At 32.6% G+C, this 13616-nt stretch overlaps 1 protein-coding gene across 1 annotated transcript in view; it reads left to right on the top strand.

The window, feature by feature from the left end:
- LOC120420971 (lachesin-like) overlaps positions 1-4434 on the top strand; it is a 68218-nt gene extending 63784 nt beyond the window's left edge. The window contains exons 6-8 of the mRNA XM_039584103.2: positions 43-180; positions 3779-3937; positions 3994-4434. Of these exons, the coding sequence (XP_039440037.2) occupies positions 43-180; positions 3779-3937; positions 3994-4202 (506 nt within the window). The 3' untranslated portion in view covers positions 4203-4434. The remainder of the gene's footprint in view (positions 1-42; positions 181-3778; positions 3938-3993) is intronic.
- The last annotated feature ends 9182 nt before the right edge of the window (positions 4435-13616 follow it).

The following is a 13616-nucleotide window of genomic DNA, read 5'->3' as shown; positions in this document are numbered from 1 at the left end:
AAATCGCAAATGTGTGCCTCAACCTTTCTTTATTCTTTATAGTCGCGCCAATTGTGCGCGTTCCGGCCCGGCAGTACACGGCCGAAATTGGCCAGAATGTGACGCTGGAGTGCTTCGTCGAGTCCCACCCGGACCCGGTCACGTACTGGATGCGGGGCAAGGGCGAGCTTATACTGCCAGGTGAGGAGTTATTTTCCTTTACATTTGTTTAACAAAGCCATTACGAGATTCTTATTTATTTATAAAATCTAATAAAATGTCTTAGTGTAACGTCAAGTGAGTATTAAAACTAAGTTTACAGACGATTTTTCAAGCGAAAATGCAAACTTACAGCAGCTGCTGTTCTAACAACAAATCGTGGCAGAATATTCAAAATTTCTAGCACTATTTTAATCTTAAAATTGATTCAATTATTGATCTTTTGAAAGGTCCAAAAATTGCTCAAGACTATTTACAACTGAAAAATGTAAATAAACGTTAAAAGAAAAAAAGGTAACAGATTGCCATAGATTCCAAAAACCTTTATAACCAAATTTTCATGATTTTATTACAATTAATTTATCATTCATCAAATCTTTACATGATTCAATACGGATAAGCATACAAACCATTAAACCTGTAAAGTAATTCTGTTGTTTTAGAATGATATTCAACATAATTTTTAAAAGAAATTTTTGTTTCAAATTTCATATTAAAATGCGATACATAGAGTAGATTGCTCACAAAGCAAACTTAATAATAATTGCTTTGCTTTGTACCCGTTAAACGGTTCTAATCGAAAAACTTAAAAAAATACCATTTTTTTTCCTGACAAAAAAAATAATTGTTCAGATTTAGGACACTATGCTAAAAAAAAGTTTGAATATTATTTTTTGCAACATTTTTTGATAATTATAAAATAAACTTTTCTCATCCCAAAACTGCTTTTTAGTAAATTTATCCTTTAATGTTTTAACTTTTGATCATTTCTGTGCCATTTAATTGTTCAAATTTTTCTTTAAAAAAAAATATATGGGCCAAACGCAACTTTAGAACTATAGAAAAGTATGGACAAAATTTCTTCGCCAAATTATGCCTTTTTTTATTTTTACTCAAAAAAATTTATGGCTTCAGTTTTTGATGAAATATTAATAAAAATAAAACCGCTGTACAGATTTTTTTGAAAAAAAAGTGCACCGTTTTCAAAATAAAGCAACTTAAAGTTTAATTTCAACGGCAAGTTTCAAGAGAAAATTTCAAATAGAATTGGTCTAAAAGACACTCGAATAGAATTGGAAAAGACTGAATACACCGAATAAATGAAATAGAAGCAAGAGAACTGAAGTTGAGTCTCATCCAAACATCCTTCATTCTCTAGTACCAACATCTTAGAAACTAATAACTCTTTTTTCAATGCTAAAAATTTAAAAATTTGTGAAATTTGTTGATCATTTCGGTTTTATTTTATTTTGGAATCAAGTCTAACATTTCAAAAAGGTCAAATATAAAATAATAAACCAATTTAAAATGTTAGAGTTGATTCCAAAATTAAAAAATATATATTTAGATCACAAAATTGTACAAATGATTTATTTTCAACATTGAAAAAAGGACCATTAGTTTCTGAGATATTGATACTAGGAAATAAAAGACTGTTTGGATGAGACTTAAAATACATCAATTTTCTTTTACAGTATGTAAAACAAGTATTTCGTGGATCAAACTTACTTTTTGCCCAGGTATTTAAAAACGTGGGTTTTATAGAAAACCTAGATGTATGGGTATCAAAAGATCGGAAATGTTATGCCCTTTCCGATGCCACATAGGTTGACTTGTGAATTGTGGACCGGTTCGGATGTTGGCGGATTTTCCGACGACGTAATTCCAGGTTGGTACGAAATTCCAACGAAAAATCTATTCTAGCGATACAAAGACCCCCAAAACGGTGTTATACCCACTCTAGAATGTTTATTTAGCAAGTTTATGGTAATATATTGACATTTAGTTAAATTGAAAGTTTGCAAAATTAAGTTTAGATAAGTTTTATGTAGAATTTCCAGAGTTATATAAACTTTTATACTAAGTAGTCAGTAAACTTTATATTCAATCCAAATTATATTTTTAATCAGTCAAGGATGCCTATTTGGAGTTGGGAGACTGGATTTATGGTGATTTGTCAACAAATAACTTTGTTTATGTTAATTTTTCGAAAGGTGTACAAACTTTTTTTGCACCTTTTTTGATTTTGGTAATAGTATTTGTAATATAACTTCTTATAGAAAACATTTTTTCATGAGCTTTTTGTAGCAAAATGTTCGGCATGATTTTCTGAAAAAAAAAACGTAGTACTAGGTTTCTGTCAAACTTTAAATTGTTACATGTTTCATCACAAAATGTGCATAGTGCCCAAGGGGTGTAAATACTTTTTTTACATACTGTATTTACTTTATTTCAGCAACCAGAAGTCTAAGCCTTGGATGAGTTTAAATTAAGCATTGAACAAATTTTAATTGTTTTTATATTAATTTAATGTTAAATGAATTTTAAAAAAATAAAAAAATATGTTCTTAAACATAAGCCTGAGTTTTACTTTCTTTGAATTATATGATGCAAATTCACCTATACAATATAACTTTTCAGAGCAGATGTTTATTGCTCTTTACAAATTTGCTGTTATTTTTTCAGTTTGATTATTTCGTTTGGCTAAACACCTTATAAACCAAAATAAATGTAGATTTTTAATTGACTCCAGCGAGTGGTTAATAGTTTAGACATAAAAATACTCATTTCAGAAAAAAATGTTTGAGGGTTTTATGGAAAATCTTGAAAATGGATACAATTCCATCACTAGTATCATGTTTTGTTCAATTTTGAAATGACTGATTACACAAGATATTTCATAAATCGATTCAAATTTGTTAGAGATTCTGAATAAAAAAAAAGTTAATATTTGCAATGAAAAATTAAAATTATGTTTAAAACATAGCTTTTATCAAGGTAGTACAATAATATCTTACTTCTGGTTAAAAGTACGGCAAATCCAAAGTTGCTAATATCGCATTTAAGAACAGTTTGAAACTGTTTTTTTGCCGGAGGCCACATTGAATTTTCATTTCCTCGAAAAAAAAATTATGGAATTTTCTTAACTTCAACTCAATTAGATATAAAAACAGAAAAAAATATTTCAAATAAGAAATGTTTCATTTTCCCATCTAATAACAATTTAAACGCTTTCGAATAGCTGTCCAAATACAGTCCAGACTCGATTATCCGAAGGCTTTGGCAAAATTGCACTTTGGATAATCGAATCACAAAAAAAAAATCGTTGTATTTTTTCGATTGTTCAGCTTAAGTCTTAGGGGTAAGGTTACAATCGAAAAAAATACAACGAATTTTTTTTTGTGATTCGATTATCCAAAGTGCAATTTTGCCAAGGCCTTCGGATAATCGACTCTGGACTGTATTTGGACAGCTATTCGAAAGCGTTTAAATTATTATAAGAGGGGAAAATATTTTTTTTCTTATTTGACATATTTTTTTCTGTTTCTATATCTAATTTTGTTGAAGTTAAGAAAACTCTTTACTCAAAAGTGAATTAAAATGTTTAAAAGCAAGATGGTGGCCAAAATGGTGGTGATGAAATATTGAAAAAATGCATTTCTTAATCAACCATTGAAACCTGATTAAAATGGGGTCGCAGAACTCAAATTTGATCTAAAAAGTAAGAAAAGAAAAAGATATATAAACGAACTTCGGATAATCTAGTATGGACTGTAATGATCATTTTCACTTCTCTCAGGTTCCACCGAGGTTAAGCACTTTGCCGAGCACGTGTACAAGGTGTCGATGCACACCCAGATCCACCTGCAGCGGAACAGCGACTTTGGCATCTACAAGTGCGTGGCGAAAAACGGGCTCGGCATCTCCGAGGACGCCATCAAGATCCAGAAGCGGATAAGTAAGAATGATAATTTAAATTTTAAGGAATTCCTTATAAAATCTGTTAATTTTTAGGTAAAATAACAATCCAAGATGATCCACCCACAATCGTGCTTGATGAGCGACACGAAAAGAAACTTGGCAAGGCTGTCAGTCAAAAGAATCAGTTTCGAGAGTTGGTTGTGCTGGCCAAAAACTCCGTTGATTCTGGAGCTAGTGGACGTCACCCTGCAATGGCTGTTACCCTTTTGGTGGGTTTTCTATCTTGGATGATATGCTCTTGACTGATTCAAGTTAGACAGAGATTGATTATTGTAAAGCATAAGTCATCAGACATATAAATATACGATCCATTTTTGACTAGTGATGATAAGGCCTCTAAATTAAACCGCAATTCGAAATTATACGATCCAAATTGTTGAATACTATAAATAATGCTTACTAGACTTACTAAAATCTTACCATACGCGCTATTAATTAAAGAAATGAAGCTGTAAATATAATTGTAATTAGTATAGAGAAATTTGTATAAAATAATTCATCCGAATGACCATTCCATAAATATCGCAGTTTTCGATATTAGTTAAACACAAAAATTTAAAAATAGCTTTGAAATTTATGCCGTAGTGTATGAATTAAAAAGTTATTTTTATAGTGAGCAATTCCAGCTCAAATCAGGATTTTTTCTGGTACTTTTGTACCCGACCCTCTCCAATTTCAATGAAACTTTGTAGACATGTTATCCTAGGCCTGTATAAGCCATTTTTGTGTATATGGAGCCAATAGTGCTTGAGAATAACATTTGAGAAGGGCGTAAGGTATTTAAATATTTTTGTATTTTGCAATTTAAAAATTACTGTATCTCGAAGCCGTTGCATCGTATCAAAAAGTGGTCAAACACAAACTTGTAGGAAATTGGACGGGCTTTCTGATAAAAATACACTGAAATAAAAATACACGCCACTTTTATGACATTTTTCAATTTTTAAGTTTAAAAGTTAAATTTGAAGGTGATGTCACGATTTTTTTTCGCTCAAAATTTTTGAGGAAATACCCTAAGATGTTACCAAAAGACTGACGAAAAATGCAGGATGGTATGTCTCTCCTAAAAAAATACAAAAATCATTTACTAAAACTGTTTTTTTGTAAAGTGGTCTAAACGTCAAAATTTTCAAAAACCGGAAGTGGGAATCGATTCCCCAGACAATTTTACATGAAAGTCTCCATAATGACCATTGTCCTATGATCAATCCTTGGGAAGATACAGCGGTTTTAAAAATAAAAATGTTGAAAAAATGGGTTTTTTGGTGGTTTTTGGCAATTTCTATATGACAGACTTGGTTTTTCAGTCTCGTAAATATTTTTACCGGAAAGCTCGTCCAATTTCCTATAAGTTTGTCTTTGACAGCATTTCAATTGGATGTTAAGGCTTCCAGATATAAGCTTAATTACATTGCTAATAACTGAAAATAGAATATTTTTTTCAGTGTGGTAGAAACCTGGATAGTAAATTAGCTTACGTAAATATCAAAACGAGTCAAATCAAAAAGCTGTCACAGGCAAACTTATGGGAAATTGGACGAGCTTTCCGGTAAAAATATTTACGAGACTGAAAAACCAAGTCTGTCATATAGAAATTGCCAAAAACCACCAAAATACCCATTTTTTCAACATTTTTATTTTTAAAACCGCTGTATCTTCCCAAGGATTGGACATAGGACAATGGTCAATATGGAGACTTTCATGTAAAATTGTCTGGGGAATCGATTCCCACTACCGGTTTTTGAAAATTTTGACGTTTAGACCACTTTTCAAAAAAACAGTTTTAGTAAATGATTTTTGTATTTTTTTAGGAGAGACATACCATCCTGCATTTTTCGTCAGTCTTTTGGTAACATCTTAGGGTATTTCCTCAAAAAATTTGAGCCAAAAAAATTCGTGACATCACCTTAAAATTTAACTTTTAAACTTAAAAATCGAAAAATGTCATAAAAGTGGCGTGTATTTTTGTTTCAGTGTATTTTTATCAGAAAGCCCGTCCAATTTCCTACAAGTTTGTGTTTGACCACTTTTTGATACGATGCAACGGCTTCGAGATACAGTAATTTTTAAATTGCAAAATACAAAAATATTTAAATACCTTACGCCCTTCTCAAATATTATTCTCAAGCACTATTGGCTCCATATACACAAAAATGGCTTATACAGGCCTAGGATAACATGTCTACAAAGTTTCATTGAAATCGGAGAGGGTCGGGTACAAAAGTACCAGGAAAATTCCTGATTTGAGCTGGAATTGCTCGAGTATCAAATAAAATTACCAAAAAGTCCACAAAATTCAAACACAATTCGACTGCCCTAATAATTCCACCACACTGCCATCTGCTGTTGAACACAATAAACTGAAGCGTTTGCTTGACAACGCACACGCTTCTCTTTCTTTGAATTTTTATTGCTTGCTATCCATGCGTTCGCGCTCACACTTGTGTGACTACGCGAGGAAGAATTTTTTATAGTATGCTGATTGCTGCTTTCAAAAGCTGTTTGTAGAATTTGAATCAAAAACGAAAATTTTATTTTATCTTTATTTAATTGTAAGGTAATGTTAATTTATGAAAACAAAAAGTTTTTTCTTAAAATTTAATTACGCTGTAATTATTTGAGAAAAAACTCCAAATTATTGTTTTTATCATTTTTAAGGAGTATTAAAATATTTTGAAATGATGATTCAATGAGATTCCATTTTTCCTCGAGCTTATCCATCAATTTATTAATCTACCCACGTAAACACCATTGCAAAGAACCTACCTCCGACACCGGCATTGAACTTGAATCCGGTTCCCCGCGAGTGGATCGGTGCACTGCAAATGAAACAAAAAGCACAAACAATCATGCAAAAGCAAAGAGTAGGAGAGAGAGGGAAAAACAGCGAATCAAATCAAACAATAAACAAACAAAAAAACGTAAGTTGAGTCAGCCGATCAACGATAAGAGCGTTTCTCAGCAGAAAGAGAAAAAAGGTGAGAGATAAGAAAATAACACAAAGAAAGACATCGAAAAAGGAAATGACAAAACCAGGCAAGAAACTGAAATGAAAGCGAAATTCGAACCAAAAAGCGCAAGCAAAACAGAAGAAGAGAAAAAGCAACAGAGTGTTGTTGTTGTTGCTCACACAGCTGCGGGCATGATTTAATATAAATCGATGAAATTGGAGACGAATTGATTAATTCGTGCCCTCCGGGGAGGAGCATGACATGCCAGCAGGAAGAAGAAAGAGAGTTAGAGGCGATCGGCGTGAAATTGATCGTTTTGCTGCGATTGTCATACGGGCCACTGCCGAAGGCAAATTTTTTGCCATTTTTGTATTTTTTTGTGTAAATATTTGTTAACTTTCAATCTAACTAACAATTTTGAAACTATTTTACATTTTTGTAAAAAATGTAAAAATAACTACTCGACTTTTTTAACCAAAATATAACAAGTCAATGAACAAAAATAACTTTCTTTCAATCTTCGCCTCAGGGCCCAGATTCCGTCATCTCTCCGTAAAAAGGGTGAAAGAAGAAAAACGTGACCAAACTAATTGGCCGTCGAACATGATGCTCACTGCAAGTGGTCTCGCGGCAGACCTTTGCTAGACCGACCGACCGACCAAGTGACGACTTGTCCGGAAAGGTAGCGATGGATGCTGCAACATCAACAACGGAGCTTCAAGTTAACCCTGATCTGGTCGTTTTGAAGCAAAAAGCAAAAAGCAAAAAGCAAAAAGCAAAAAGCAAAAAGCAAAAAGCAAAAAGCAAAAAGCAAAAAGCAAAAAGCAAAAAGCAAAAAGCAAAAAGCAAAAAGCAAAAAGCAAAAAGCAAAAAGCAAAAAGCAAAAAGCAAAAAGCAAAAAGCAAAAAGCAAAAAGCAAAAAGCAAAAAGCAAAAAGCAAAAAGCAAAAAGCAAAAAGCAAAAAGCAAAAAGCAAAAACGCAAAAAGCAAAAACGCAAAAAGCAAAAACGCAAAAAGCAAAAACGCAAAAAGCAAAAATCAAAAACGCAAAAAGCAAAAACGCCAAAAGCAAAAACGCAAAAAGCAAAAACGCAAAAAGCAAAAACGCAAAAAGCAAAAACGCAAAAAGCAAAAACGCAAAAAGCAAAAACGCAAAAAGCAAAAACGCAAAAAGCAAAAACGCAAAAAGCAAAAACGCAAAAAGCAAAAACGCAAAAAGCAAAAACGCAAAAAGCAAAAACGCAAAAAGCAAAAACGCAAAAAGCAAAAACGCAAAAAGCAAAAACGCAAAAAGCAAAAACGCAAAAAGCAAAAACGCAAAAAGCAAAAACGCAAAAAGCAAAAACGCAAAAAGCAAAAACGCAAAAAGCAAAACGCAAAAAGCAAAAACGCAAAAAGCAAAAACGCAAAAAGCAAAAACGCAAAAAGCAAAAACGCAAAAAGCAAAAACGCAAAAAGCAAAAACGTAAAAACGCAAAAAGCAAAAAGCAAAAAGCAAAAAGCAAAAAGCAAAAAGCAAAAAGCAAAAAGCAAAAAGCAAAAAGCAAAAAGCAAAAAGCAAAAAGCAAAAAGCAAAAAGCAAAAAGCAAAAAGCAAAAACGCAAAAAGCAAAAACGCAAAAAGCAAAAACGCAAAAAGCAAAAACGCAAAAAGCAAAAACGCAAAAAGCAAAAAGCAAAAAGCAAAAAGCAAAAAGCAAAAAGCAAAAAGCAAAAAGCAAAAAGCAAAAAGCAAAAAGCAAAAAGCAAAAAGCAAAAATATTTAATGTTTTCTCGCTGAGGGTTAAGGTAAGTCACCTCAGCGGATGTGCTGCACGCAGCAGACACTAAACCATTTTTGGTCTGGCACTGGCGAAGACCTTCGATGAAAGTGAGAACTGAACTTTCCCATATTTCTTTCGCGGCGATGTTCCGTAACTCTATGACAAGGTTTGATCTCCGTGGCAGACTGGATCTGCCGCCACAGAGCTGCCATGTCTACGCAAGCAAGTCGAAAGGTGAAGGTACGATTTGTTCTGCTAAATGGGACGAATGTTAGGGCGCAGGTAGGACTCAATTTCTCCTCCTGATTGGCAAGTTTTGAAAAGGCAATTTCGTATACAAGTTTTACTAACTTGCATGCAATACTTATATGAATTAGCAACGACATCTAGTAGTGGATAGTGGAAACATAAAGATTTTCAAAGTTTTGTCTAAACAAGTTCAGTTCACCATAATGAACTCTTCTTCACCTCACCAGTAGATTTAACCATGTGAACTACAAACAGACGTTACTACTCCCATCAATCTCTGGCTCGCTTCCCGCCTCATAAAAGACGCATGAGGCGATAATTTGCGTTTACATTACAGTGTAGCTTCAATTGTAAACAACCCCCGGTGCTGTTGAACAGATAATGAGTGCGCAAGTTGCGAGCAAGAGGTGAACGAAAAAAAAGAGTGCATTAATTGCAGGGGGGCATCATTGTTTTCACTAATTCAGTGTCTCATCTCTAATGGTAGAGTGCATTTGTTTTGGGGGGATGCAAACGGAAGAGACGGTTAATTTTTCACTTTTTGAAAATTTGTCTAAACAAAAAGCTGGGAGCTTTGACTTCTTTTTTTGGCGTTCGACACCGGTCGGTGAAGTCAACGGCTCATCGCCGGAGGCGAGGGACTTTGTTAGAGAAATGAAGAGCTCGGCTCATTTGAAAGTGGCGGCTGTCTGAAATTAATAACCTCCCATCATAAAAAAGTGAGAGGAAACGTGGGAAATGGTCCAAAATTAAAACAAACAGTAGCTCTTTAAAACATAATAAAAGTCTTATCGGTACAAGGTCTCAATTCGCTTCTATTTGAACATCGCAGAAAATTGCTACTGTTTGCAGGTTGGTTTACTGTGAAGATAGTACACCCAACTGGCAGTCGCATGATTGTGATGCATGGCGGCATGAAAGTATGTCAGAATCTGCATGAAAACTGTCCTCATGCATTTTTTGCGATATAGGGGTATGACATTTTTGCCCGTTACCGACAATTATCGACATTACCGACGGCTTTTTGGTTGTATTTCACAAAAAAAAACCCTTTACAGAACGAGGATTGAACCACTAACTTCTTGGTTATTGATCCGACACGCTACCACCGCGCCATGGACGCTTGATGAAAAGTGAGTGAAAGAGCACCAACATATGCTTCTCTTTGGAGTGTTGCTCGGGGACGGGCCAGCGTTATATGTGTTGGTGAGAACTGCAGATCGCTGAAATGTTTACACGCGGGCAAAAATGATCTAGGGGCTTGCTGCAAAAAATGTTATAAAATATGACATTTTCTGCAGCAAATCCACTGTTGCAGATTTTGAGATATATTTTTCCTTTGGGTGTAGTTAATTCAGCATGCCGGCCGGAGGATGGCTTATCTGGTGCGGTCAATAACACTTGAGCGCTGCCACTCTTGGATGGGGCCAAAGTGGAGCTTTTCAGTATAGAGCCACTTCTCGAAGAGGTTTCAATCTTGATGGGTTTGTTTACATTAATAGTTGATGTTCGTTATGACCCAATTGAATTATTTCTGTGAAATTTGTTCAATATCTTTATTTTTGAAGTTTTATAATTGGTATATTTGAAGATAAACAATATTGAGAAAATACAATAACACTGCATATGCTCTGAACTTAAGTCAGTAAAAATAGCCCAAAGATTGAGAAAATTTCTTTCCCAAAGAAAAATGGAAAAATTAACTTTTTTTAACATTTAAGGCCGTTGCAAATATTTTTCAAAATTTATGTCGCCCCCCTTCAAAATTGGTCCGAAAAATCAGGGGCCAAAAAAAAATTATTTCAAAAAACTTCAAAATTTCAATGAAAATAGAAGTCAAATCAACTTAAAACAATCTAAAACACATTTTTATGCATTGATAATCACATTTAGCTTGTTTGGGCTGGATAACAAATATTTTGAATTTTTATTACCAAAAGAACCAGAAAAAATAATTTTCGTCAATACTTAGGTATTTTGGAAACAAATGATTAAAAAACAATTGGACAGGTGTAAAATGCACTTTTTAACACTTTTTTTCATTCAGTTATTGAAATCATGGCTCGTAAATTAAATTTTTATACTTGTAATTTTGGCAAAATACATATCCTAACAAAATTTAAATTTTTGAAGTTATATTTCAATTTACTTGAGTTTTTTTGTCAAGTTTATGCAATAAATTAATTTTATTTAATTTGAGATTTTTTTATATGGGTCTCGTGGCGCAGGGGTAGCGGCTTCGGCTGCCGATCCCGATGATGCTATGAGACGCGGGTTCGATTCCCGCCTTATCCACTGAGCTTCTATCGGATGGTGAAGTAAAACGTCGGTCCCGGTTTCTCCTGTCTCGTCAGAGGCGCTGGAGCAGAAATCCCACGTTAGAGGAAGGCCATGCCCCGGGGGGCGTAGTGCCAATAGTTTCGTTTTTTATATAAAAAATGATAACTACGCGCTCTGTGGATTGTGACAGATTTTGTGTCAGAAAAATTTGTGATTTTTTGTCAGGAGCTGATTAGATTTTTATAAGTTTCAGTTGAAATTCATATTTTTAAACAAAATTGAAGGAAAAATTACTCCAAAAGAAGTATAATAAAACCAACAAAATTTTCAACCTCGATAAATTCAACTTTTTATGATTATTTAAATTTATGAATCAATCGACAAGTTTCATTTGATGGTTCAGTCTTCTCATTTATGATTTTAAATTAAATTCAAGTACTTGTAGAGTAAAAACTATAGAGTATGAAGCTATACAAACTGGCTATGAAACTCAACAAAAATGATTGAAAATATCTACAGCTATGAATGCATTGATATTTTTTTAAATATAAACACTCTATAATTTTCTTTTAATAACATTGATATTTGGAAAATAATTAATTTGTAACAAAAAAAAAAACTTGATAATTCGGATCGAACATCACTAAAATTAAACTTAAAGAAAAAAAAATGTTTATTGGACCATTAAAAATATAATTTAATATATTATGTTTGACCCTTTTGAAATGTTAGTCTTGACTTAAAAAAAAATAAAATATTGTTTTCAAAAAGATCGGAAAATTCCACAAATGTTTCATATTTTAACATTGAAAATCGGCCCATTAGTTGCTGATATATCGAAATTAGAAAATTATGGGTTGTTTGAGTGAGACATAGAAAACACTTATCTTCCTGTTTAAAAATCTTTGCATGGCAATATCTCAGCAACTGAAGGTCGTATCAACAAAGTTCAAAAAAGTAAAAAAAAAGCGAATTTTCTCAGCTTTTCAAACATATTTTTTCAGAAACATGAGGACTAATTTAAAAAAAATAATAACTGCGATTATTTTCAAAAAAGTTACCTAAAAATGGCTAAAACTTGAAAATGGTTCAATTTATTAAAATTTAAAGTACTTTTTGATTGCAAATTCGATTTTACATCGAAAAATGAAGTTGAAAATTTTTTGCGACGAATATTCCGATTTTTTTTTTAAATCAGTATTGATTCAAAAACTCATAACTCGGTCAAAAATGCTTTGCCCATTCTGGAAATCTCTGTAAAGTAAGCATTTGATGTCTCCTAAAACATATCAGAAGATAAAAAAAATATGATATTTGGAAATCAAGTTTTACTGACAAAAAGTGAAATTAAAAATCACCCCAACATGTTTAACCGTGTATCATCAGTGTAATCTTTATCCATATCTACAACTTTGCCCAAGACATCAAATCGATAAAAAAAATCCTTCAAAAGATACAGAATTTTTAAATTTTCATACATCATTTTTGTATGGACAGCTGCCAAATTTGTAAGGAAAATTATATTGACAAACTAATGATGCAAAATGGCTTCTTTGGGCATACCAAGGCCCCAAAAAAGTTTCAGTCTGATTAAAAAATACAAAAAAATAAATCGAATGACCGAAATCTGAGAGAATTGCTCAGATCTAATAAGCAATAATAATTAAATGAAACTTTAGAGATATTTCTATACAAAGGGGTCTTACCAAAATCACAAAAATAGACCATTGAGAGGTATTTTTAACTTACTTTAGAAGAAAATATATATTTTTATTAAAGTTTATTTTCATTCAAAAGTAATATCGATTCAACGAACGCATGATGGAGGCATCAAGCTAGAATAAAAAGTGATCTTTTGAAGAAAAATTTCAATATTTTAAATATTGTTTTAACTGTTTATTTTAACATTTGAAATATATTGTAGAAAAAGCGAAAATTGCTTGAATGAAATTGTTCAATTGGTCATTATTCTGAAAAAAAAATCCGGTTTGCCGGCTCCAATGGCACTTAAACAATCAAAAAATGTTTCGTTAAAATACAGCAAAATAATAAATTAAATTAAGTTTCATTTGCATTCAAAAAACATCCTATTAAAATTTCACGTCTTTTCACGAGCTCAAATCAGAGAAATTATCTTGTTTTTGGAACAAATCTAGAGTGTTTTTAAAGGTCCAAGAAACAAAATATTTTTTTTTTGCTCTTTGAGTGTTCTTAAAACCACCTTGAGTCATAGGTATTGAAAAACACCCAAAAAGCAAAATATGAATATTTTTTGATTGGACCTAAAAAAGCTCCAGAAATGAAACCATTGACAAGTAAAAATCAAACAATGATAAGTGAAAATGTGCCACATTTTCCACTCGATCAATCTAATCCACAGTAAATCTAAAACAAAACAATAGTGTCACTAATTC

Source organism: Culex pipiens, chromosome 2 (assembly GCF_016801865.2).
Source record: "Culex pipiens pallens isolate TS chromosome 2, TS_CPP_V2, whole genome shotgun sequence".
Taxonomy (NCBI): Eukaryota; Metazoa; Arthropoda; class Insecta; order Diptera; family Culicidae; genus Culex; species Culex pipiens.
This window is presented reverse-complemented; position numbering and strand designations above follow the sequence as displayed.